The sequence below is a fragment of the Corylus avellana genome, chromosome ca7 (genome assembly GCF_901000735.1).
Source record: "Corylus avellana chromosome ca7, CavTom2PMs-1.0".
Classification (NCBI taxonomy): domain Eukaryota; kingdom Viridiplantae; phylum Streptophyta; class Magnoliopsida; order Fagales; family Betulaceae; genus Corylus; species Corylus avellana.
This window is the reverse complement of record NC_081547.1, coordinates 9116013-9139564: the sequence shown is the minus strand read 5'-3', so window position 1 is coordinate 9139564 and position 23552 is coordinate 9116013. Positions and strand designations below refer to the sequence as shown.

At 37.1% G+C, this 23552-nt stretch overlaps 3 protein-coding genes across 3 annotated transcripts; 2 read left to right on the top strand and 1 right to left on the bottom strand.

Annotated features, from left to right (window-relative positions):
* Positions 1-1098: 1098 nt before the first annotated feature.
* LOC132187836 (ABC transporter C family member 8-like) lies at positions 1099-7423 on the top strand. Its single transcript, XM_059602271.1, has 12 exons — positions 1099-1123; positions 1481-3435; positions 3522-3842; positions 3932-4018; positions 4472-5092; positions 5167-5331; positions 5420-5714; positions 5799-6013; positions 6094-6399; positions 6528-6591; positions 6678-6917; positions 7202-7423. Exons 1-12 carry the CDS (start codon positions 1099-1101, stop codon positions 7324-7326), a joined length of 4419 nt encoding a protein of 1472 aa, XP_059458254.1. The 3' UTR covers positions 7327-7423.
* A 6311-nt stretch (positions 7424-13734) lies between these two features.
* Positions 13735-14480, top strand: LOC132188545 (abscisic acid receptor PYL2-like). Its single transcript, XM_059603034.1, has one exon. It carries the CDS (start codon positions 13846-13848, stop codon positions 14419-14421), a length of 576 nt encoding a protein of 191 aa, XP_059459017.1. The 5' UTR covers positions 13735-13845; the 3' UTR covers positions 14422-14480.
* Positions 14481-20842: 6362 nt separating this feature from the next.
* Positions 20843-22303, bottom strand: LOC132187697 (inorganic pyrophosphatase 1-like). The gene is made up of 4 exons (XM_059602094.1): positions 22091-22303; positions 21864-21985; positions 21574-21778; positions 20843-21333 (listed from the first exon to the last, which is right to left on the bottom strand). Exons 1-4 carry the CDS (start codon positions 22226-22228, stop codon positions 20977-20979), a joined length of 822 nt encoding a protein of 273 aa, XP_059458077.1. The 5' UTR covers positions 22229-22303; the 3' UTR covers positions 20843-20976.
* Positions 22304-23552: the final 1249 nt, after the last annotated feature.

The window sequence follows — 23552 nt, the reverse complement described above, 5'->3', positions numbered from 1 at the left end:
ACTACTTTGTTTCTTTGTTTTGGCTTTGATTCAGGATGAAAAACTGCGTCAGGCTTGGTAGTAAGTAGTGGAACTACTAGAGAAGACAACGGCGAAGAACATGGGACAACGGTGTCGTTCGTTATCTGTTGCCATTTTATGACCTAATTGTTGGGGACCTTCTTTAATTCTCTCCCCCCACACTTGGTGAGGGAACTTGTGTTAGGAAACCAAAAAAGTGCTCTGTTTTTTAATATTACTCTTAAAGTTTGTAATCAGACACAGACAGTGAAGTCAATGTAATTTTTTATTACCATTACCACAACCTTCTCTATTTTCTTAGCCCCAAAGCATGGAAATTCCGTGACCCAAAGCAGGAAAAGCCGCTCATTATAGTTTCTTTCTTCTGCATGATGTGTTGGTGTCTCATGGACAACGTTTCCAGAGAAATGTAAGAATCACATCTGCAGACGGTGAACATATGGAAACAAACAAAATGGTAACATTCCGTGGCACCCTGCATGCTGAGCCAAACAAACAAACAAAAGGAATCAAAAAAAGGTTGATGATAAAAAGTAGGCTCTGAAAATGATATGCCATTTATGGGGATTGATTCAATGAATTCTATTTTGAGTTCTCTCAGACATGGAAGATTGCAATTTTATTAATTTATACATTTGTTGTTCTATGTGGGACTATGGAACTTCAAGGCAATCTATTCAAAATCAAGCAATTTCTTTGTTTAACATTTCAACGTTAAGGCAAATTAGCTTCTCATTTAAGGACACAACATACAAAACCTCTGTCAGCTTCAATGCTTTCCACAAGTTGATACTACTTATCCTCCTTTATGGACCATCAATAGCAGAGGACAACTCATACAATTACAAAACTTGTTACTTTTTTTTTTTTTTTTTTGAATTTTTTTATTTTATTAAAGGGTATTATTCTTGTTCATTTGCGTATTGTAGAGAATAATACGCGGCATGAGGCAGGCCATACATGATACATACAAAGCAAAAGGCATCAATATCCAGATAATGCCCTCCATAATTGCTCTCATCAACCACACTGTAGAAGGATCAATGTTAGCTAACCATTGATAGAAGTTCTCCAACAATGGCTTCCTTGGGAGACTCACTTGGTACGTGCATTCCATCACCTTGCATGCACTCTTTTTCCACCAAGTTAGCAACTTATGATGTTCTTCTTCTTATTCTATAAAGTAGTAAATTAATGTTTTTCTTTTGTGCTGGTTATTAAAGATTTGTCCCACAATAAACGATGAACCATTTTTTTTTTTTTTATTGTCTTTGTTTTTTGTCTTCAAGTTGGTTTTGGAAATGAATCACAGTTTATTTATTCTTATGTAAACTTTTGAAAAGATCTTCAACAGAATTCTAGATAGAAAAATCATCACCTGTTCCTTCGTATTCCCTCCTCTGTTTCGTTCTGTTTTATGATTTTTAATTCATGTTGTCCTTAATCAATGGATATGTAGGGAGATTCTTTTGCAAGTGTGACAAAGAATCTGGTTTGGGTTCTTACTGCATTCAAAGGACTATTGTAGACGGTGTGAACCTCCTCTTCCTCTGTGTCTTCTATCTACTTTTGGTCATAGAATCTAGAAGAAAGCATTGTATTTGTGGTGCAAATGGAAGGGACTGGTTCACAATTGTTGTTTCAATCTGCTGTATTCTTACTAGCACTGCATATTTTAATGCATGTTTATGGGATCTGATAGCCAAAAATGGTGAATTCAATCATCTGAGCTCGTTGGTATACTTTGTCAGAGGACTAGTTTGGATCTCTTTTACAGTTTCCTTGTTGGTTCAAAGGTCAAAATGGATCAAAATTCTAAACTCCGGCTGGTGGGTCTTCTGCTTTTTACTAGTTTCGGCTCTAAATATCGAAATTCTATTGAGAGAGCATAGTATTCAGATTCTTGACATAATGCCATGGTCTGTGAACTTTTTACTTCTTTGTTGTGCTTTCAGAAACGTCAATCATTTAATATTCCAACACACTCCTGAGAAGACTCAATCCGAGCCACTATTGAACAAAAATGCTGAAAATGGCCTGCAGACTAAGCTAGGCCAGGCCAGTTTCCTTAGCAAATTGACATTTTCTTGGATTAATTCTTTGCTTTCCCTTGGTTATTCTAAACTATTAGCTCTGGAAGACATCCCTTCTTTAGTTTCTGAAGATGAAGCCAATTTAGCCTACCAGAAGTTTTCTGATGCATGGGAATCCCTTCTGAGGGAGGGGAGCTCAAGCCAAACAAGCAACCTAGTTCTTCAGGCCATAGCAAGAGTTCATCTAAAGGAAAATATATTTGTAGCCATTTGTGCATTTCTAAGGACAGTTTCTGTAGTTGTTTCTCCTTTGGTGCTCTATGCTTTTGTAAACCATTCAACTAATAGCCATGAGGAAGATCTGTATGAAGGTCTTTCTATAGTGGGGTGTCTAGTTCTTGTCAAGGTGGTAGAATCATTCTCTCAAAGGCATTGCTTCTTCCAATCAAGGAGGTCAGGGATGAGGGTGAGATCAGCCTTAATGGTGGCAGTCTATCAAAAGCAGTTAGTGCTTTCTTGTTTGGGAAGGAAAAGGCACTCAACAGGGGAGATTGTGAATTATGTTGCAGTTGATGCCTACAGAATGGGTGAATTTCCATGGTGGTTCCATTCAACATGGAGTCTTGGATTGCAACTTTTTCTAGGCATAGGTGTTCTTTTGGGGGTTGTTGGTATTGGTGCTCTTCCTGGTTTAATCCCTCTTCTCATATGTGGATTTGTTAATGTGCCATTTGCAAAGATGCTACAAAAATGTCAATCCCAATTCATGATTTCCCAAGATGAGCGACTCAGAACCACTTCTGAGATCCTAAACAATATGAAAATTATAAAGTTGCAATCATGGGAAGAGAAGTTCAGGAACCTGATTGAAAGCCTCAGGAACAATGAATTCAAATGGTTAGCTGAAGCACATTTTAAAAAGGCTTATAGCACCCTATTGTATTGGATGTCTCCAACCATCATTTCTTCAGTTATCTTCTTCGGATGTGCCATTTTTAGGAGTGCTCCACTAAATGCAAGCACAATTTTCACAATTCTAGCAACATTAAGGAGCATGGGAGAACCTGTCAGAATGATACCAGAGGGTCTTTCCATTTTGATCCAAGTCAAGGTCTCTTTGGATCGTCTAAATGTCTTTCTGCTCGATGATGAGCTCAAAAATGATGAAATCTTTAGAACCCCATTACAGAATTCAGATAAGAGTGTTAAAATTCAATATGGCAATTTCAGTTGGGATCCAGAACCTATACTTCCAACTCTCAGAGAAATAAATTTGGAAATAAAATGGGGGCAGAAAATTGGAGTTTGTGGGCCAGTTGGAGCAGGGAAATCATCACTTTTATGCTCTATACTTGGGGAGATTCCAAAGGTTTCAGGAACTGTGAGTTACAAATGAAGTAGTAAGTGAATTACCATGAACTAAAATGCATGCACGTTACTAATTTTAATCTTTTGAATCATGCACAGGTCAATGTATATGGATCCATTGCCTATGTTTCTCAAACTTCTTGGATCCAAAGTGGGACAATCCGTGATAACATACTCTTTGGAAAGCCTATGGATCAAACAAGATATAAGGATGCCATAAAAGCGTGTGCTTTAGATAAGGATATCAATAGTTTCGACCATGGTGATCTCACGGGAATAGGTCAGAGAGGGATCAACATGAGTGGAGGGCAGAAACAGAGAATTCAACTTGCTCGAGCTGTCTACAACAATGCTGATATCTATCTCCTGGATGACCCTTTTAGTGCAGTAGATGCTCATACTGCTGCATGTTTGTTTAAGGTAAGAAAAACTTCTTCTCAATCAAGGAAACTAGAAATTAACAGCCTCTTTTTATTACATTTTACTCATTTCAAAAGATGAAAATGCAGGACTGTGTCATGGCTGCTCTAGAAAAGAAAATTGTCATTTTAGTGACTCATCAAGTGGAGTTTCTCTCAAATGTTGATCAAATTCTGGTAAAATTTCTTTGGAAATCTGTATCTATATGTGTGTATATATATATATATATATATATATATATATATATATATATATAAAATATGTTCATATGTGTTGGGGATAAAATCCACTATGGGTCCTACTATCTCTCAATCACCTGAAGGTGGAACATGGAGAGAGCAGTTACATAAAATCAAATAAAAGGAATCGATCAAATTATTCTCAAGAGATTATTAGCTCGTGCTATATTTTGACTCCACATACGAGTGTTAACTTAAGCATCAGAGAGTCTCCGGCTAAGGCCCGAGACCTGTTTGACGCTCTTGTTATTTTGCACGAGCGCGAAGATCAAAGACGCCTCGAAGAACGTGCAGATATCACCAATCGGAGACTGTTAGACCAAAAAATGTCCTAACAATATGTATGTGTTTTAAGTTAACTGAACTAAACACATGTTTCTGCACCTTTAGGTTATGCAGGGCGGGGAAATTACTCAATCAGGAAGCTATGAGGAGCTCTTGACAGCTGGGATGGCATTTGAACAACTTGTGAATGCTCATAGAGATGCAATGACAGTACTGGATCCTTTAAATAATGAGAGTCAAGGAGAACTTCAGAAGGTAGATATTGTTCAGATAGAGCAGTGTCAAGGGTCTTACCTCACGAAAGGAAACAGTGAGGGAGAGATTTATGTGGAAGGTGTCCCGGGAGTACAACTAACAGAAAAAGAAGAGAAGGAGATTGGTGATGTTGGGTGGAAACCTTTCTGGGACTACATTCATGTCTCACAGGGATTGCTTCCTCTATGCTTAAGCTTAATAAGTCAGTCTATTTTTACTGCCCTTCAAGCTGCTTCAACTTATTGGCTAGCTCTAGGCATTCAAATTCCTAAAATTACTTATGGCATGTTGATTGGAGTTTACACTGCAATTTCAACACTTAGTGCTGTCTTTGTATATCTAAGGACTTTCTTTGCAGCCCATCTTGGATTAAAAGCTTCTACAGCCTTCTTTTCTGGTTTTACTAATGCCATTTTTAAAGCTCCCATGATGTTCTTTGACTCAACCCCAGCTGGGCGGATTTTGACCCGAGTAAGATTTCTTCAAAATCAACATGACTTAAAAAATTATTTTCACCCATTGATGCCAATATTTATATCTTGTAGGCTTCATCAGATTTGAGTATTTTGGATTTTGACATACCTTTCACCATTGTGTTCTTGGCGGTTTCTGCTATTGAACTTCTTACAATGATTGGAATCATGGCCGCAGTCACATGGCAGGTTCTTATTGTAGCCGCCCTGACTATGTTCGCTGCAACATATGTTCAGGTAAAATCAATATTTCAGTTTTGATTTCTTCAACCTTTCTTGCCTCACCAACAGAATATAAGAGCTAAATTATAGGCTTTGTTAAAAGGGTTACTATCTAGCCTCTGCAAGGGAACTTGTAAGGATCAACGGAACAACAAAGGCACCCATTATGAATTATGCAGCTGAGACATCACTCGGAGTAGTCACTATAAGGGCCTTTAACATGGCGGACAGGTTCTTCCATAGCTACATAAAGCTCATCGACACGGATGCCAGTCTTTTCTTTCATTCTAATGCAGCCATGGAGTGGATAATTCTAAGAGTAGAAGCACTTCAGAACTTGACCCTTTTCGCCGCAGCTTTGCTCCTAGTTTTACTTCCTAAGGGTTATGTGGCTCCAGGTAACATCAATTCATTATTTTAAGTAGGGAATTTTAAGATGTTGAAAAACGTTCATTATTTTCCTTTTCTTTTGGTCTTTGCAGGGCTTGTAGGGCTTTCTCTTTCATATGCTTTGACATTGACAAGCACCCAAATTTTTGTGACTAGATGGTATTGCAACTTATCAAACTATATTGTCTCAGTTGAACGGATCAAACAATTCATGCATATACCTTCTGAGCCTCCTGCAATTGTGGAGGGCAGAAGACCACCATCTTCATGGCCTTCAAAGGGGAGGATAGAGTTGCAAGCTCTAAAGGTAAGGAAACTAATACTTGAAAACCTGCACCATGAATTTAAATGTGACGATTTTGTTTTGTTTTTTTCTATTGGTTTCAGATAAGATATCGTCCAACAGCTCCATTAGTTCTCAAGGGGATTACTTGCACATTCAAAGAAGGGACTAGAGTAGGAATTGTGGGAAGGACAGGGAGTGGAAAATCTACAATAATAAGTGCTTTATTTCGTTTAATGGAGCCTGCAAGCGGGACGATTCTTATAGATGGGCTTGACATATGCTCTATTGGTCTCAAAGATTTGAGGAAAAAGCTAAGCATCATCCCCCAAGAACCAACTCTTTTTCGGGGTAGTGTTCGAACTAACTTGGATCCACTAGGCCTTTACTCGGATGCCGAAATATGGAAGGTGAGCCAACTGATCATTCTAGATGCTAATCAATAAGTTTTGGGGCAACCAAAATTAAGAAAACCAGTTTGCAGATGGTTTTATGTCAGAATGTGCTGATATTCCATAACCTTTTCAATTGCATATAGGCTTTAGAGAAGTGTCAGCTCAAGGCAACAATTAGCAGCCTGCCAAATCTGCTAGACTCATCCGGTGAGTAGTTGAATTCATTTGAATTAGATGCAATTGTAAGGCACATTTGCTTGTATTTATATATCTAATCCTGGTTTATTCAACAGTGAGTGATGAAGGAGAAAATTGGAGCATGGGGCAACGACAGTTGATTTGTCTTGGAAGAGTCCTTCTTAGGAGGAACAGAATTCTAGTTCTAGATGAGGCTACTGCTTCCATTGATTCTGCAACAGATGCTATTCTGCTGGGAATTATTAGGCAGGAATTCTCTGAAAGCACAGTGATTTCTGTAGCACATAGAGTCCCGACTGTTATGGACAGTGACATGGTCATGGTCCTCTCTTATGGTATGCTTCCTTTTTTCCACTTCTTCCTAATATAGCATATGAACATGACCATATATGATCAAATTAAACACACCCAGATTTGAAAAAAAAAAAAAAAAAAAAAAAAACTGTAAATTGCAGACAAAAAATACATTGACACTTGCAATTTAAAGTTGTTAAGGTTACTAAGAAAAAGTGGTTGCATAGCTTTTTAAATTATATAATATACTTAATTATATATAGGATGCTCATGACAGTGGAATAATATTCCTAATTAAGCTAGTGTCTGTTGGTTTGTATTGCAGGGAAGCTGGTTGAGTATGATGAGCCTTCAAAACTTATGGAGACCAACTCCTCTTTCTCTAAGCTTGTAGCTGAATACTGGTCCAGCTGCAACAGAAATTCCTACCAAAATTTCAACAACAATTAATCAAGATGAAGAAATATGGGAGAAAATCTTCTGATTTGTTGGATGATTAATTATGTGGTATTCAATATTGTCTTAAAAAAGGGAAGTCATAAATCACATGCGCAACTGGGTTAGATTGGTTGAAAAAACTGATATATATTGTCATTGAGAAATATTATTTAATAAATTGTTATACAACTGTCATATGACTAGGATGATGATGATGTAATAGTAAAATTTAGCCTTTGAATTTTTTCTTTTTACAAACACTTGCACATTTAAAGGCTTAAACTATTGAAATGTGAAGCGAAAAAAGAAAATGTTAGCAAGCAAGAGGCCCTTTCAGGAGGGAGATCGAGGTTCATGTCATGCAAAATAAACTACTCCAAACCCTAACTTTGTGGGAGCATAATTCTTAATTAACATTCCCAAACAAAAGGGAAATAATCTACAAACCTATTATATTTGTAGAAACTAAGGACGAGGCTCCATTCTCCTGTATTTGCAACTGATGGGTTGCCCCCATCAATTTCTATAAGTATTTTGCATGATTTATTTTTTGGAAAAATTAGACTTTACTGCCTCAAAATTTGAGCCCATTTTCAATTTGACCTCCAATATTTCAATTTTTACCATGTATCCTATCAAAGTTTTAAAATTTTTCAATGTGGCCCATCCGTTAACCATTTCCGCCCAATTTGACAGAAAATTGGTCACGTGTATTTTTGTGTCATAAATTTCCAAAAATGTCCCCAAGTCAAACCAAAATAATAATAATGGTGGTGGCCGGCCAACCCCGGTGGGCATGGAGTGAGCCACACCAATTCGGCAAATGGGTGAGAAAGTCACCCCCTTTTGCCACTTGGGGTCGCTAAGCCTCCCCCAAAGGGTTTGGGGGGTGGTTTCGGCCACGTCCATTTGAGCCCATATATGGGGGTGGTCGGCCATCCCCCATGGGTCGTGGGGGTGGCTCGCCACCCCCAATTTGGCCATTTGAGCCACCCCCTTGGCCATTTGGGAAGGATTTGGGAGTGGTTGCAACCACTCCCATTTGGCCCCTTGGGGGTGGTTGGCCACCTCCCATGGGCCATTGGGGTGGCACGCCAGCCCCAATCCGGCCAGATGGGGGTGGCCAGGCCAACCCCATGGCCAAAGCCACCCCCAAATGGCCAAAGGGCCCCCAATTTATTTATTTTTTCCTATTTTTTGAGTATTGTAGAGGCAATTTAGTATTTTTTTATTATTCCTGTAAGAGAAGACGGTTGTGGCTAATGGATGGGCCACATTGAAAATTTTTGAAACTTTGAAGGGGAGCACTGTAAAAATTGAAACATTAGAGGTCAAATTGAAAATGGGCTTAAACTTTGGGGGTAAAATGTATTTAACCTTTCTTTTTTAATGAATTATATATTCTGCATGATTTTGTTGTATAAGATTACTCAAAAACTACCAAGGATCAGCTAATTCTAGAGGTTTATGCCCTACACTACGATATATAAGGTTGTTAACAGTAATGAATCACCCAGAGAATCAACCACTAATCACACTGAATAAAATTTCACCTAAAAAATAAACACAAAATCATCATTTCATCAATACCAAACTTAATGAGTTTCCTTTTATGCTTTGATTTTGTAATCAAACATTTGTAATTGTAGTCTATATACTGTCATGTGTAAGATACAAATGTGTGGGAAAACTTACTCAAGAAAATGCCTTTGGGTCCATTTGGCAATGGACTTGATAAGTGATTTTTGGTTTGGAAGTGGTTACAAAATATATTTCTTTTGAATTTTTTTTATGGAAAAGTGAAAAAATTTTATTTTGTAGTGGACTTTTTGTTGGTATAGGAATAAAAAGTAATAAAAAATGATTGATGTGATATAAATTGATTTTTTCTTAAAAAACAATTGGGACTTTGGCCAAGTCCATTGCCAAACGAAGCCAAATTTGATTTTGTAATCAGATGGTGGTATAACCAATAATATACAAGAGCGGAGCTACAAGTCTACATGTCTAGTTGGGGGGTTCTTGGTAACCCCAAAAAATTGTAAAGTCCTTATAAAAATATGATTTTCTATACTACGATCTCGGCATTGATGACGTTTTCACACCTTTAGATGTAGCTTTATAAAGAAATTGCTAAAGATGGGTTAACTACCTTTTTAATACCTAGGTTTTCACGTTTTTTTTTTTTTTTTTTTTTTTTTTTTTCACCTAGGTTTCAATTCATATTACAAATGGCACCTGTCTTATGGGTAAATCTCAATTTAGTATCTCAATCACCATTCTGTCAGTCAAACTAACGAATTGCAATAGGAGTGGTTTCGGCCACCCTAGAGCAGGTATGGGTGTATCCGACCACTCACATGGCCTCTAGGGGTGGCTCGGCTACCCTCAAGGCCTTTGGGGGTGATTTTAGCCACCCAATTTTTGAACATTCGCGCGTGGTTGCTAAGGCTTAGAACAAGCAAATGCTTTGCTACGAGCCTTGTTAGGCTTTTGCTAACATTGACATTATGCGAAATTGACTCTTGAGGATTATGCAAAGCACCAGCAGTTACTCTTGAGTTGTTTTTTGGAAGTTCCGCAAAATGGACTCTTGGAAAGACTAGCTAGAATTTGCGCATTACTTTCTGATAGTGACGACTCTACTTTGAAATTAGATGATCCTATGTTTTGTGAAAGGATTGTTTTCAGCAATGATTTATCACTAGAATTGCAAATATACCAACTGGGAGGAGAGATTAGTCATGTGCTTGATGATGAGAGTGCAGTGGCCGACGATAATGGTGATAATGATGATGCTTTTGTTGATTGGTTATGGATTAGAGCTCCAACAATTGAGGAGTCAAAGGAATGGAAAAGAACGAGAGAAGATATATAGCAAGAGTGAAGGAATGATGTTGTTCAAGATCTTTGAAATGCAATTTGACTAGCTGGATTAAATGCATAAGCGAAAATCTGAGATTTTGATATGCGAAAAACCCCTGCTGAATCTCGAGTATAAATATATTGAAAATAGTGAGAAAGGGGAAGGAATTTCAGGGTACGAGGAACAAAGTTATCATTCCATGTTGTTGAACCGGTAGAAAGAGCTTGAGAAGGGATGTGATTGCTTCGAGTTGAAGATCATATTTGATAGTATTCTGAAATAGTCACAAACAAAGAGTGACATAAAAGAGAATATCATAAACAACATATACATGTTAACTTTATGGTCAAGTATGTGTGTGTGATCCTTGAATCCAGTGGTTTTCGTGACCGGCGCAGCCATTGCCAAATACTTGGTCATTACAAGATGTACATCACTAGTAGTGTGGGCCACCCGATGTCAGACTCGGTTAGGCTGCTAGTGGTGGATGGTAGCGTACAATGGTCAGGGCATCAGCATTGTATTACAGATCCCTCGAGACAGAGCCAACCCTGCTGGGAAGAGATAATATTTCGGGTAGACCATACAATTGAACTATGACATGATTCTCATATTACAATATATATTATATTTATATTGCATTCTTGATAAATTGTCATCTCATAATGTTGCATGTGCTTTATAGACAACTGAGTTCACCATTTAATGATGGGTACGTCATATGCATTCATACTCACTAAGTCGTCGGACTTACTCTTGTATTCTTTCCCATTTTTTCTCCATATGTACAACTATACGGTTATAGATAGTTTAGCAGAAGATGGAGGACTTGATCCGAGTAACGCTTGAGGATTTATTGTGAGATTAGGCGGGTGCTCATGGTAACTAGTACTTTTTGTTGATGTTGTAAATTTAAGAGCTTTTATGCATACTTGGATATTAAGGTATATCATAAATCCCTTGTAAAAATGACTTGTATAGTGTAATTTTAGCTATTTTGATGTTCTTTGGTAGATGCTTTGTTTGTAATGATTAATGTTATAGAATCTTGATGTTTCCGCTGCTTAGTATCCTATCTTCTCTAGGAGTAAAATTCCCTGAGTCTTGTTCCTTGTGGAATAAGGCTGGGAGACGAATCATGAAGTTAATTACTAGTTAATTAATTTTCAGAGCGTTACATGCAGACTTTTACTAGGCCAGGCCTGTTTCCTTAACAAATTGACATTTTCTTCGATTAATTCTTTGCTTTCCCTTGGTTATTCTAAACTATTAGCTCTTGAAGACATCCCTTCTTTAGTTTCTGAAGAAGAAGCCAATTTAGCCTACTAGAAGTTTTTTGATGCATGGGAATCCCTTCTAAGGGAGGGGAGCTCAAGCCAAACAAGCAACCTAGTTCTTCAGACCAAAGCAAGAGTTCATCTAAAGGAAAATATATTTTGTAGCCATTTATGCATTTCTAAGGACAGTTTCTGTAGTTGTTTCTCCTCTGGATCTATGTTTTTGTAAACCATTCAACTAATAGCCATAAGAAAGATCTGTATGAAGGTCTTTCTATAGTGGGGTGTCTAGTTCTTGCCAAGGTGGTAGAATTTCTCTCAAAGGCATTGCTTCTTCCAATCAAGGAGGTCTGAGGGTGAGAAATAAGAAAAGAGTATAACTTTGAGGCTAGGGTAAAGTGTAATTTCTCATTTAAAAGAAAGAAAAAAAAAAAAAAAAAAAAAGACGTTTAAAATTTGAAGATAATTGATGGAGCTAATTTTTGGGAAAAAGAAAAAAGGAAATTACACTTTACTCCCTTAAGTTATACCATTTTTTTTATTTTATCTCCGATAGTTAAAAATTGACAATGTATACCAACGAAGTTTTTGAAATTGTTAATGTAACCCATCCGCTAAAAAATTTCTTTTTTTTTGATAGAACAAGCTTACGTGCACCGCAGGTGGATTTTAAGAGTGAAATCTTTTTAGAATCATATAAAGAAGAGACATGTTATATATATGTACATCTCTGTATATCTTTTTCTCTAATTAACCATTGGATTAAGAGAAAACATAAAAAGAAAATTTCTCTATAAAGAATTCGTACAATACAAATAATCAACTTTTATAGTTAGATCGAGGTGTATACGTTTTGATTACGTGAATGCTTAAATCTCTTATAAGTTACAGACCACTAGTATATATACGGCGGCTCTTTGTATATATATATATATATATATATATATATATATATATCTCAACTTGCATGCATTAGCGTTTACGCATTTCTTCCTTTGCCTTGCCCTAGAGGCCTTCGTTTTGAAACAAAACAAAAGTTTTCTCCTTCTTCTTGAACTAAAATTATGAACTTTTGCTTCTTCTCCACATCTTCGTTTAATTATATATAAACTTTTCCTTTCCGAGAAAATGACAAATTAGAAAATGATCAAAACAAGTGGGAAAATTACTTGAACATATATATATATATATATATATAATTGAGTTCTTTGATCAAATATCTTGCATCTTTAAAAAATTGCCCAAATACTTTTGGAGACAATAACGGACAATTTGGTTAAGTATTTGGTATTTTTCAGGAAAATACAAGTTTATTTTTTGCATCAGCATGATACACTATCTTCATTCAAGACAGATTGAATATGCACATTTGCCGTCCGTCTCACTTCGTCCTCCATTTACATTATTATTGAGAAACAATTTGGGTTAGTATTTAACAAGTTGGCATTCAAACAATTAATTATATTTATAAGTAAATATGGGATATAAAATATTCCATCCTAGCTCTCTTGAATTTACGCAAAACTACAGGGATTATTATAAGATATGAGTTTGAGAATTTTAGAGTACAAAAGGGCTCAATTGGGTTCTTATCATAATTAACAAAACTAAATGCACTTCAGGTAATTTGTTTCATATTATTTCCATAGTATTTTTTTTTATTATTATTATTCAAATGAGGAAATTAGGGCTACAAAGGGGGGCCAGGATATTATTTCGATAGTATTAGTTGCAAATTTATCTGTTTCTGTGATGGATTGGACTGCATTAAGTACATGCATGCTTATATGAAACATAAGAGGCCAGGTTAAGTAGTTTTTAGATATAAAACAAAAGTCAACGTGTTTTTAATAAAATTTAAGAATAATTATATTTAATATACTTCTCATACAAGTGGACGAAATGGTAGTAAATCTATTTGAAGCATCACTTTTTTTTTACGAATACCGATTGTTACTGTCACGTCATCTAATTGTATATAGTAGTTAAATAAAAATTTACTAATTAAATAATATTAATCAAAATTCAAATACCATAAAGTAGTTTCAATCTAGCTAGTCAAATAAGATTGTGTCCCTCCAAAGGAAGAGAAATGTTCAAAATTTTAGGCTCGAGAAGCAAGGTTTTGGAGTGAGGAGGCAACATATACACTCCTTAATTATTTAGTTTAATATCCATTATTTCTTTACTAAAACTGTATAAAAAAATATAAAATAAAAATAAATAATAATCCCCCACCAAGTATCAAATGCAAATTGAACTACCTTCAAAATTAGAGAATAATTCCCTTATCACCTCCTCCACTCCTTTCCATCGATCCCTCTCCTCCTCCAAGTCATCCCAGACAAAAACCCTAAACCATAATTTGCTTCACTTAGCTTCCCACTCATGAATAACTCTAACCAGACCACCTCCTCACATGGCCTCACAGCCGAAGAATTCTCTAAGCTCGAGCCCACTATTAAAACCTATCACACATTCGAGCCGTGCCATAAAACATGCACCTCCCTATTGTCAATCCATGTAGATGCCCCAGCAAGCATCACATGGCCCTTTGTACGTGATTTTGGAAGCCCTCAAAAGTACAAGCACTTCATCAAAAGTTGTACGGTGGTGTCGGGCAATGGAGAGGTGGGAAGCATAAGAGACATCATGGTCGTCTCAGGGCTTCCGGCCTCAACGAGCACCGAAAGACTAGAAGTTCTAGACGATGAGAATCGCATTCTGAGCTTCAGGGCCGTCGGGGGAGACCACCGGCTGCATAATTATCGCTCTGTTACGTCAGTCAATGAGATGATCGACAAGGAAGGAAAGGCTTACACAATTGTTTTGGAGTCCTATGTTGTGGAAATACCTGAGGGGAACACTGCCGAGGATACTAGGATGTTTGTGGATACAGTTGTGAAGTTGAACCTTGTTAAGCTTGCAGATCTGGCTATGGCTTCTTGGAACATGAAGGGATGATGATGATGATGATGATGAACAGTGATCATGGCATGATGGCCATGACGATGGATGCAAGATCATGATGGTGGTGGATATGGTATATTGGTTATAGCCTTCTAGGCATGGTGGTCTTATTTTTGTTATGGATATTTTGGTAGCGTGCGGACATTGCTAATACTTGTTTATTTGGAAAAGTTGGAATTTTTTATTTTTATTTTTTTAAATTAGAGCCATATATTATATTATATTGCAAGTTGGATTGGTAACGTGGGTACATTTGAATGTGCGTTTGTTTTTTCTAGCAACACAAAGAAACCTTCCATGCTACTTTATCCACCTGCACAAATTAGTCAAAGCCATATTAATTCTATCAGTTGAATTTTTAGAAAATTATAAAATTTTAAAGGAAATTAGTCGCTTCATTAGCTATTGTTGTAAAAAATAATCACAACTATGGTAAATATTATAAAACCACATAATATAATATGGCAATGCTATTCAACTGACGCTACTGTACTGACCTAAACAAATAAAATCATTTGCATGCGTCAATATTGCTATTCAATTTTATTTCATTTGGATGAGGATGTAATATAGGCTAGGTTCATGAAAAGGAAATTAGAGTCAATTGACCCAATTTACTAACTTTCTTTAAAAATAATATTTCTAAAAGTCATATTGGAAAGACGTACATTACAGGTTTCGTGGCAGGCAGATTTGGCCCATTTGGGTCCCCACTTTTAAGGCTGTACAATCGGATCGTTTCAAAGCATATATGAATCTGGATAGGCCCGTATTTTTTCAATATGGGCTAAAGGTTAAACTTCTGTCCTATGTTTGGGCCTACTCGACCTGTACCAAACCTTCATACTTTTTTTTTTTTTAATCAAATAGGAAAAAGGTTAAAAGTGATCAAAACACTGAAAATGAGTGGGCTCTCCTACAATAAACTGAAACATAGAAATTACTAGTGCAGGTAACAATAACAAAGTAGGAAATGGGCCAAATAATTAGCCCGGTCCTCTTAAAGGGGCCACATAAAGCGGTTTTAAAGGCAAAACGAGTACACAAAGAGTCATAAACCTCATGAGACTTACAAACCCTACTTACAAGTGTAAGAACCCCATGAGGTTCAAATCCATCTGCACTCCCAGCAAAGAACATCGACCACCCAAGGGAAGTCAATATAGGACAGGCACAGGTAAGATCCAGATCTGGAACTACTAAAAAGGGAGTATTGTTTCTGAAAGCACTAGTCTCTACTACAAAGTTAAACAATACAAACAGAGGGAAACTAAAACCCACAAAACCCAAACAAAAAAAATAGGAAATACATGGAAACAAAGAAAAATACAGAAAAGAAAAAACAAATTAGAAAAAGAAAAAAAAAATTGCCAATAAACTCAGAGAAGTGCTAGGAAGTTAAACAAATGAATCAAGAAAAATTTTCAAACGAATGTGGCAAGGATTTTTAAATTAAAAAAAAATGCAATTCTCTCTCCATTGTCTGCCACTCGCAGTCTGCCACGTCAATTTAGAAATTTTTTTGAGTTCATTTGTTTGGCCTCCTAGCACTTCCCATAAACTCGTGATCAAAAATATTGTCCACTAAACTCAAAATAATAATAAGAATAATCCAAGGTCATCCTATCAGATGAAGCCAAGAGATCCATTACAGAGTGTTTTTATTTTCATTTTTAATTGCCCCTATTTATCGATGAACTTGTCCTTAAGTTAACCATTCTACTTCAACCTTTTTGTGCCTTTTCCATTTTTTTATGGTAGATATTTTAATCAATATGTGGAAAAACTCTGTATCCGGTGATACAGAACAAGTTAAGTTATTAAACTTATTTCATATTAGGCTAGTCTAATTTAGAGCTCATATTTCAAATTGGGCTGAATCAGGATTATAACAACTTACTACGCTTTTGTGTTGGCGTATATGGTAACCTACTTTATCGTGACTTTTACTTTGAATTTGATAATCATTTTCACTTTTGTGGTAACTTCACTCACGCAAGACACCAAATAACCTTTTTTATAAGTTACTTTTTTCAATATTTGAACATACGATGTGGTACGTACTTTGATACTAAATGTAGGTGCTTAACCAATACGTCAAAAATTTCATAACTGATAAAACGTGAAAAATTAAGTCCTTAATCATATATTTCATGCTAGACTGGGTCAATCTAACGCTCATATATCAAATTAGGTCCTACCATATCATAACATATTCTGAAGATTTGTGTATGAATGAATATGTAATGGTGGGCAGATGAGATGCATCATATCAAGGAGTTTTGATTGCCATTGAGTAGATTGAAAACATACAAAGGGCGCCCGTCGCATGCGGACAAAAATTTACTATAAATTAGTTTGTAACTAATTTATATAAATTTATCTAATAAAGTGATATGTGTCCCTTAACATATAAGAATCACTTTTTTTTTTTTAATAGTATATGTTTCTCACATATTTATTTAATAGGTATGAAACACATGTCACTTTATTAGATGTGTTTGTATAAATTAACTATAAACTAGTTTGTAGCAAATTTTTATCAGTCACATGCTTAATTTCCAAGATATGGTTTGGTGACTTGGTATCAACTGTCAAGTACATCTCCTATAACACCAAAGACAGGACGCAGCAAAAGAGAAAAAAGGCAATACAGATAGTGATCAATGGAAGTCACGGGACAAGGACGGGGATTTTAACAACAGAAATGAGTGATAATTTCTGAATCCACTATGCAAAGATATGAAAAAGGCTGCTAGTGGACTGGTCTATTACACTACATTGAAATTTATAGGGAATATAAAATATGACGAGGAGAGTTCACTGAAGTAAACTACTCTCGGAAATATATTGTGCTCTCATTTACTTAATTAATGTTTACAATACAAATGTTTATACTTATGAAAATTCAATCAAATCCAAATGGAGAATATAATATATAATATAAAAGCATTATCAATGGAGGAGCCAAATTTTTATGCAAAATAGCTTCTTAAAACTCATTTTATCTAATGAATTTTTAAAGGCCTTTTACATCCAATTAACTATATTTTTATCTATATCATTTAAATATCCTTTTATTAGAAATTGTGAAAGAATATTATCATGATGATCCCTTGAAAAGTGGGAAATAATAAAAAATAAAATTGCTCCCTTGAAAAGTACTGCTACATGTAGTTTTTTTTTTTTCTTTTTGTTAATCCAATTAAATATCTATTTTGCATTTTTTTTTTTGACTAATTTAATGTGTGGGTTTTATTACAAATCTGATTAGCCATTTAGATAAAAGTACTATTTGACTCATCCATTGAAAATTTTGTAACACACTTGCCAAAGATTTCTTCAATTCATAATGTTGTCAAGGAATTCAAAGTAAGGCTCCGTAAAAAAAAATTCCGTCATAAAATTTTTTAATGAAGTCATTTTACAAGAAAACATTTTACGATGAAAACATTTTCTGGCGTTTGGCGCGCACACAGAAAATCACAAATATTTTTTATATTTCCATTTAATCATATTAACCTATAACATGTAAATTTTATTCACAACTTAAAAATACTAATATACAATAATTTAAAAAATAAAATATAAAAATACCCGCTTGGGACTTGATGCCGGGACTTGACCAAGACTCGCCCAGGACCCCGCCGGGACCTGACCAAGACCCAATCAGACCTATCAGGGACCCGCCCCGGACTTGACCGGGACTTGCTCAGGACCTATTCGAGACCACTCCAGCATTCACACGGGACTTGACTGGAACCCATCCGGGACCTAATCAAGACCCACCGGAGACTTGACCTGGTCCTGCCCGGGACCCCACCTAGACCTAATCGGGACTTGCTTGAGACCCGCTAAGGACTTGATTGGGACTTGCCCGACACCTGCCCAGTACTCGACCGAAACCCTACCGGACCTGTCCAGGACTTGCTTGGGCTCTTGCCGAGACCTGACCGGGACTCGCCCAAGACCTTGTCAGGACCCGCCCAGGACTCGACGGAACCTGCTAGGGACTCGCCTGGACTTTACTAGGGGCGAGTCTAGTCAGGGTCTCGGTTAAGTCCTGGTCAGCTCCGGTGTGGTCCCGATCACGTCCCGGGCGGGTCTCCAGCAGGTCCCGTGCCAGTCTCGGTCAGGTCCCGGCGGGGTCTAGGACAGCTCTGGGTGGGTCCCGGTCAAGTCCTGGACGGGTTCCAAGCAGGTTCCAATAAGTCCCAAGCAGGTCCCGATTAAGTCTTAGGCGAGACTCGAGCGAGTCCGAGGCGAGTCCTGGTCAAGTCCCGGGCATGTCCCGAGCAGGTCTTGGTCAAGTCTAGGCAGGGTCCCGGGTAGGTCCGATTGGGTCCCGAGCGAATCCCAATCAAGTCCCCGGTGAGTCCTAGGATGATTTTAGTCAAGTCCCTGGCAGGGTGCCAGGCAGGTCCTGTCGGGTCTCGGACTGTCCCGATCAAGTCCCGGCAAGGTCCCGGGTGAGTCCGTGGCGAGTCTCGATCAAGTCTCGGGCGAGTCCCGGTCATGTCCTGAGCGGGTCCCGATCAAGTCTCGGTGGGTCCCAGCGAGGTCCCGTGCGAGTTTTGGTTAAATCCCCGATGAGTCCCGGGCAGGTCCCGATCAATTCCCGGGAAAGTCCCGGGCAGGTCCTGGTCTAATCTTGGTCAAGTCCCTAGTGAGTCTCGAGTGAGTCCGGATCAATTCTTGGGCAAGTCCCGAGCAGGTCCAATTTGGTCTCGTCGGGTTTTTGGGCATGTCCCGAGCAGGTCCAGTTTGGTCTCGTCGGGTTTTTGGGCATGTCCGGGCAAGTCCAAGCGGGGTCCCGAGCGAGTCCTAGACGAGTCTCAGGGAAGTCTCGGCCAGTTCCGGGCGCCGGGCGGGTTCCGGTCAAGTGTTTGCAGGGTCCTGGGCGGGTCTTGGCATGGTCCGTCGATTCTAGAATGAGATGCTCAAAGTCGGAAAATGATTTATAATTTTGAAATCGTAATCTATTTTCCTAAAATTAAAGTAGAATTTTCGATCAAATGGAAAATATTTTCCATTGATTATTATTTTACGTCGCGTCAAACACTCGAAAATACGTAAAACATTTTCCGTATTATTTTACGGCGAAACATACGGAGCCTTATATATATGTCAACTACGTCAAACTCAATGTCCATTTGGATTTGCGATTTGAAAATGTTTTAAGCATTTGACAAAATCGCAATTTGATATTTAAAATGCATATATAGAAATTCAGTTCGTCAAAAAAATGTATAATAAAGAATTGTTGGAACAACCCAACAGGGTTTCCATAAATATTGAACAATGCTACACGCAACCAATTTCTGTTTCATATATTCAGGATGAATATTACGTGAAGAAGAAGAATCGCATTTTGTGATAATAGTTTGCCTTCAATTACTTGAAAGAAGGGACAAGTCGAAGTGGCAAATGAAGGGGATGTGAGTGGAAAACACAGCCTTTTCCCAGAATAGAAAGTCATGGAACTTTATGGAACAGTCACTTAATTTGCTCCGACATATATTACTAAACAGTCCAGTAAAGTATACAACCCCTACTTTCTTGCACAAAAAGATACAAGAAAGTGGAAGAGTAAAGGAACCTAATTATGGAGGCCTGGTGTTTGAAGGCTCAACTTTTATGGTGAATGAGGTCAAATTATATAGTTTCTTGAAGGAAAATGCTAAATATAAAAAGGCTTTTTATAAATTTTCTATTACAAAGTGACTTAATGGGTGACTTTTCCAGCTGCCTCTCGCATCAATTATCTATTTGTGTGAACAAAAAAAAAAAGAAAAAAAAGAAAAAAAGAAAAAAAAAAGAAAAGAAAAGAAAAGTACACACTTTTACTTTAACACATATATAGCAGTTCCAACATCTCAGCACATAATTTTTTTCATTTATTTTTCTTTCCCTTTTGCCACCACTAACTAGCTAGTATTTTCCCATCAAGTTTTTATTTTTGAAGGTGATCTAGATATGTATTATGTGTTAACTCACCGGTTATTCTAAAAGCTTAAGCCGATAAAAAGATGTAAATTTAATCACTTAATCAATACTTTAACATTCATCATCACGTGTGAAGCTTAAATTCTCTTTTAATAGGTGACGCACAACACGTGGAATATTTAATTTAAATAGAGGTGAATTGACGGAGTCAATGTTTAATCTCAGGACCTTTGGCTCATATACTATGTTAAATTACTATTTATCCCAAAAGCTAACTAGTGATTTAACATTATCTATGCATAAGATTGATGCTAAGCTTTGTACAACTCAAAAATACTGAAGATCGGGTCATTTTTTGGCGCTATATTTTTAATTTTGGGTTTGTTGTTAGTGTAAAAAAGTCATGATAAGATGAGTAGCACCTAGAGTAATCATCTGCAACTTACAATCTGAGCAAAATATTGATATATAGATAGATATAGTTGATAGTCATCCATTCTTGATGAAAATACAAGCTTGTTTTAAACCAAAACAGAATCAAAAACCCTGTGAAGTTGGCTAGTCATGGCGTTTTTCAAGATTCAGCCTTGAAGGTTGAAGCTACTATTGCTGAACAGGTAGAGCATGAGGAAGGGCTTCACGAGCAGAAACAGAGACGGTCTGCAATTTGCAGTCGGCTGAAATAAATTGAGAGCTTTCTTCAATGGAGATTTTGTTGATAAGGCCTAGCAAAATCCGCTCAAGCTCTTCCCCGTCAACCCACTCGTGGATTTCCGCCTTAATAAGCAAACGGTTTTTGCACATTAGATCCCACAACGGGAAATTCTTCCTTGGCATCACATAGTCTCCATCCCCGAGCTTCAAGCTTGGGCAATAGTCTCCACTGCCATCTCCAAGGTAGATGAACTTCTTCTTCCCCTCCTCTGCTACAGAGGCTTGTATTCTTTCAATTACTAAGCCCTGTTTTTCACAAGCCATAAAATAATTAGCCAAAAAAATCATTAAAATATGTCCCAATCTTTGGACCCAATTCAAATATTAATTAATCCACGTGACATTCCTTAAAATTAGCCACGTGGGTATCAATTTCAGTCACTATAATTCTATTTTTGACTACCCAAATTCAATTTCAAAAACTTTCTCAAATCGGTCAACAAGATGGTGTCAAGTCAGAAACTAAAATAATTTGATTTAATTTACCTTGCACATGTTTGGTGGGCAGTGGCTGCGGCAGCCATGAGGAGATTTGTGGAAATCATGATAAGGGAAGATCCTGAGCCTCCCTTCATCGTCCACAAAGCTCGGATTCGTATTAATCTCCGAGAAATAATCGCTTAACCCAAGATGCTTCAAGATCGTCTCAATGAAAAACAGATTTGCATCGCTTACAACCCTCAAATCACACCTGTTATTGCAGAGAATTAATTTCATTACAATCTTTAACACAAATAAAGAAACAGAGATGTATGTATATATATATATACACGCACCCTAAAGCATGGGCTGCTTTAATGGCGGGGATGACTCTGGGATGTATTGGTATCCGTTTGAGAACTTGTACAACATCCTCCATGGTTTTCCCCTGCGCATGGAGCTCCTTCATCATCCTATCCTGTAAAGATACAGCCAAAATCAACAACATTAACAAAAACATATTCGAGGGGGATTAAGGAAAAGCATACAAAAGCGTGAAACGCGGAGAAGAAAACATACGTACCATGAGAGAGTTCCACGGCATGGTAGGGAGAAGCTCATTGAACAAGTCGGTGGCGCCCAGCTCGTCCACCACCCAATTGTCGCTGTCACAGTCGATGATCGTCTTGTCGAAGTCGAAAACCGCCACGATTCCGGCCATTCTTTGCTGCCTAGCTACGACGTCGTACGAGGATTGCTCGGTTTTTCTTGTTCAGTTGTTCCTAGTACGAAAACAATTTTGTTGGTGCCAGCTGCCAAGTGAATACCCAGGACGAAGGTATTTATAGGGAACGAATTGTGTTAACGTAGCTAATAGGGATTTGGATTCCGAAGGAATATTACATGAATAAAGAACCACGTGGGGGTACATCAGATCCTAGCCGTAGATATAAATGAACTAATATATATAAAGATTTTAATTTTTTTATTTTTTCTCCTTGAAGCCCAAATGTGTCTATTTAATTTATTTAATTTAGGAGAAAATACATTTTACCTCTGAACTATCCACCCATTTGCATTTTTAACCCCAATGTTTAAAAAGTGACACTTTATCCCCGAACTTCCAAATTGTTGCAATTCGATCATTCTAACCTTTTTTTTTTTTCCTCCCAAAACGCCCCTTTCCCAAGAGAAAAAAAAATAAAAAATTATGGGGTGGCCGAAGCCACTCCTAGGCCCAACTGGGGTGGCCAGCCACCCTTTAATTTAATTTTTTTAAAAAAATTTAATTTTCTTTAAAAAAAAAAAACTTGGGATGGGGGCCTTTTGAAAAAAAAAAAAAAAAAAAGGTTAGAATGGTCAAATTGCAACAATTTAAAAGTTTAGGGGGATAAAGTGTCACTTTTTAAAAATTCGTGTTAAAAGTGCAAATGAATAGATAATTTAAAGTGGTAAAATGTATTTTTCCCTTTAATTTATTTGTTTTTTTTTCTTTCAGGAGGCGGGTTGCATTCAAATGATTTAATTTTAAAAACTAAAAATGTCAATTTAGTTGTTTTAGATCTTGGGAATAAAATCGTTAGGGCCAATGACATGACTACAAAGCTATCAATTAAATAGCAAGAGATAGACACGACTAACCCTTAATGTTGCCGTGCGTGAATTAATCTCCCAGCTATCCTTCTTCCAAGCAAACTCCCCCTTCATCAAGTTGTCCTTGCATTCCCTCTCCTCCATTAACCAGGGTGATATGGCCTCTTGGGTCCTATGTGGGAATGACCAATTGCTATTTAAAAAGAAAAAAAAATTAATAATAATAATAATAAGGTACTTTTTTTTAGTATAGGGTTAAATACTCCAAACTCCCTAGGATTTTTCAACTTTATTTTTTTCCTCCTAGGGTTTCATTTTTATCACAGGAGGTCCTGTGGTTTTGATAAGTGACCAAATTAATCAATCTGTTAGTTGACCGTTAGAACTGACACGTGGACCAATCAGACGTCGACACGTGGCACATATATTAATTTTTTTAAAATTAAAAAAAA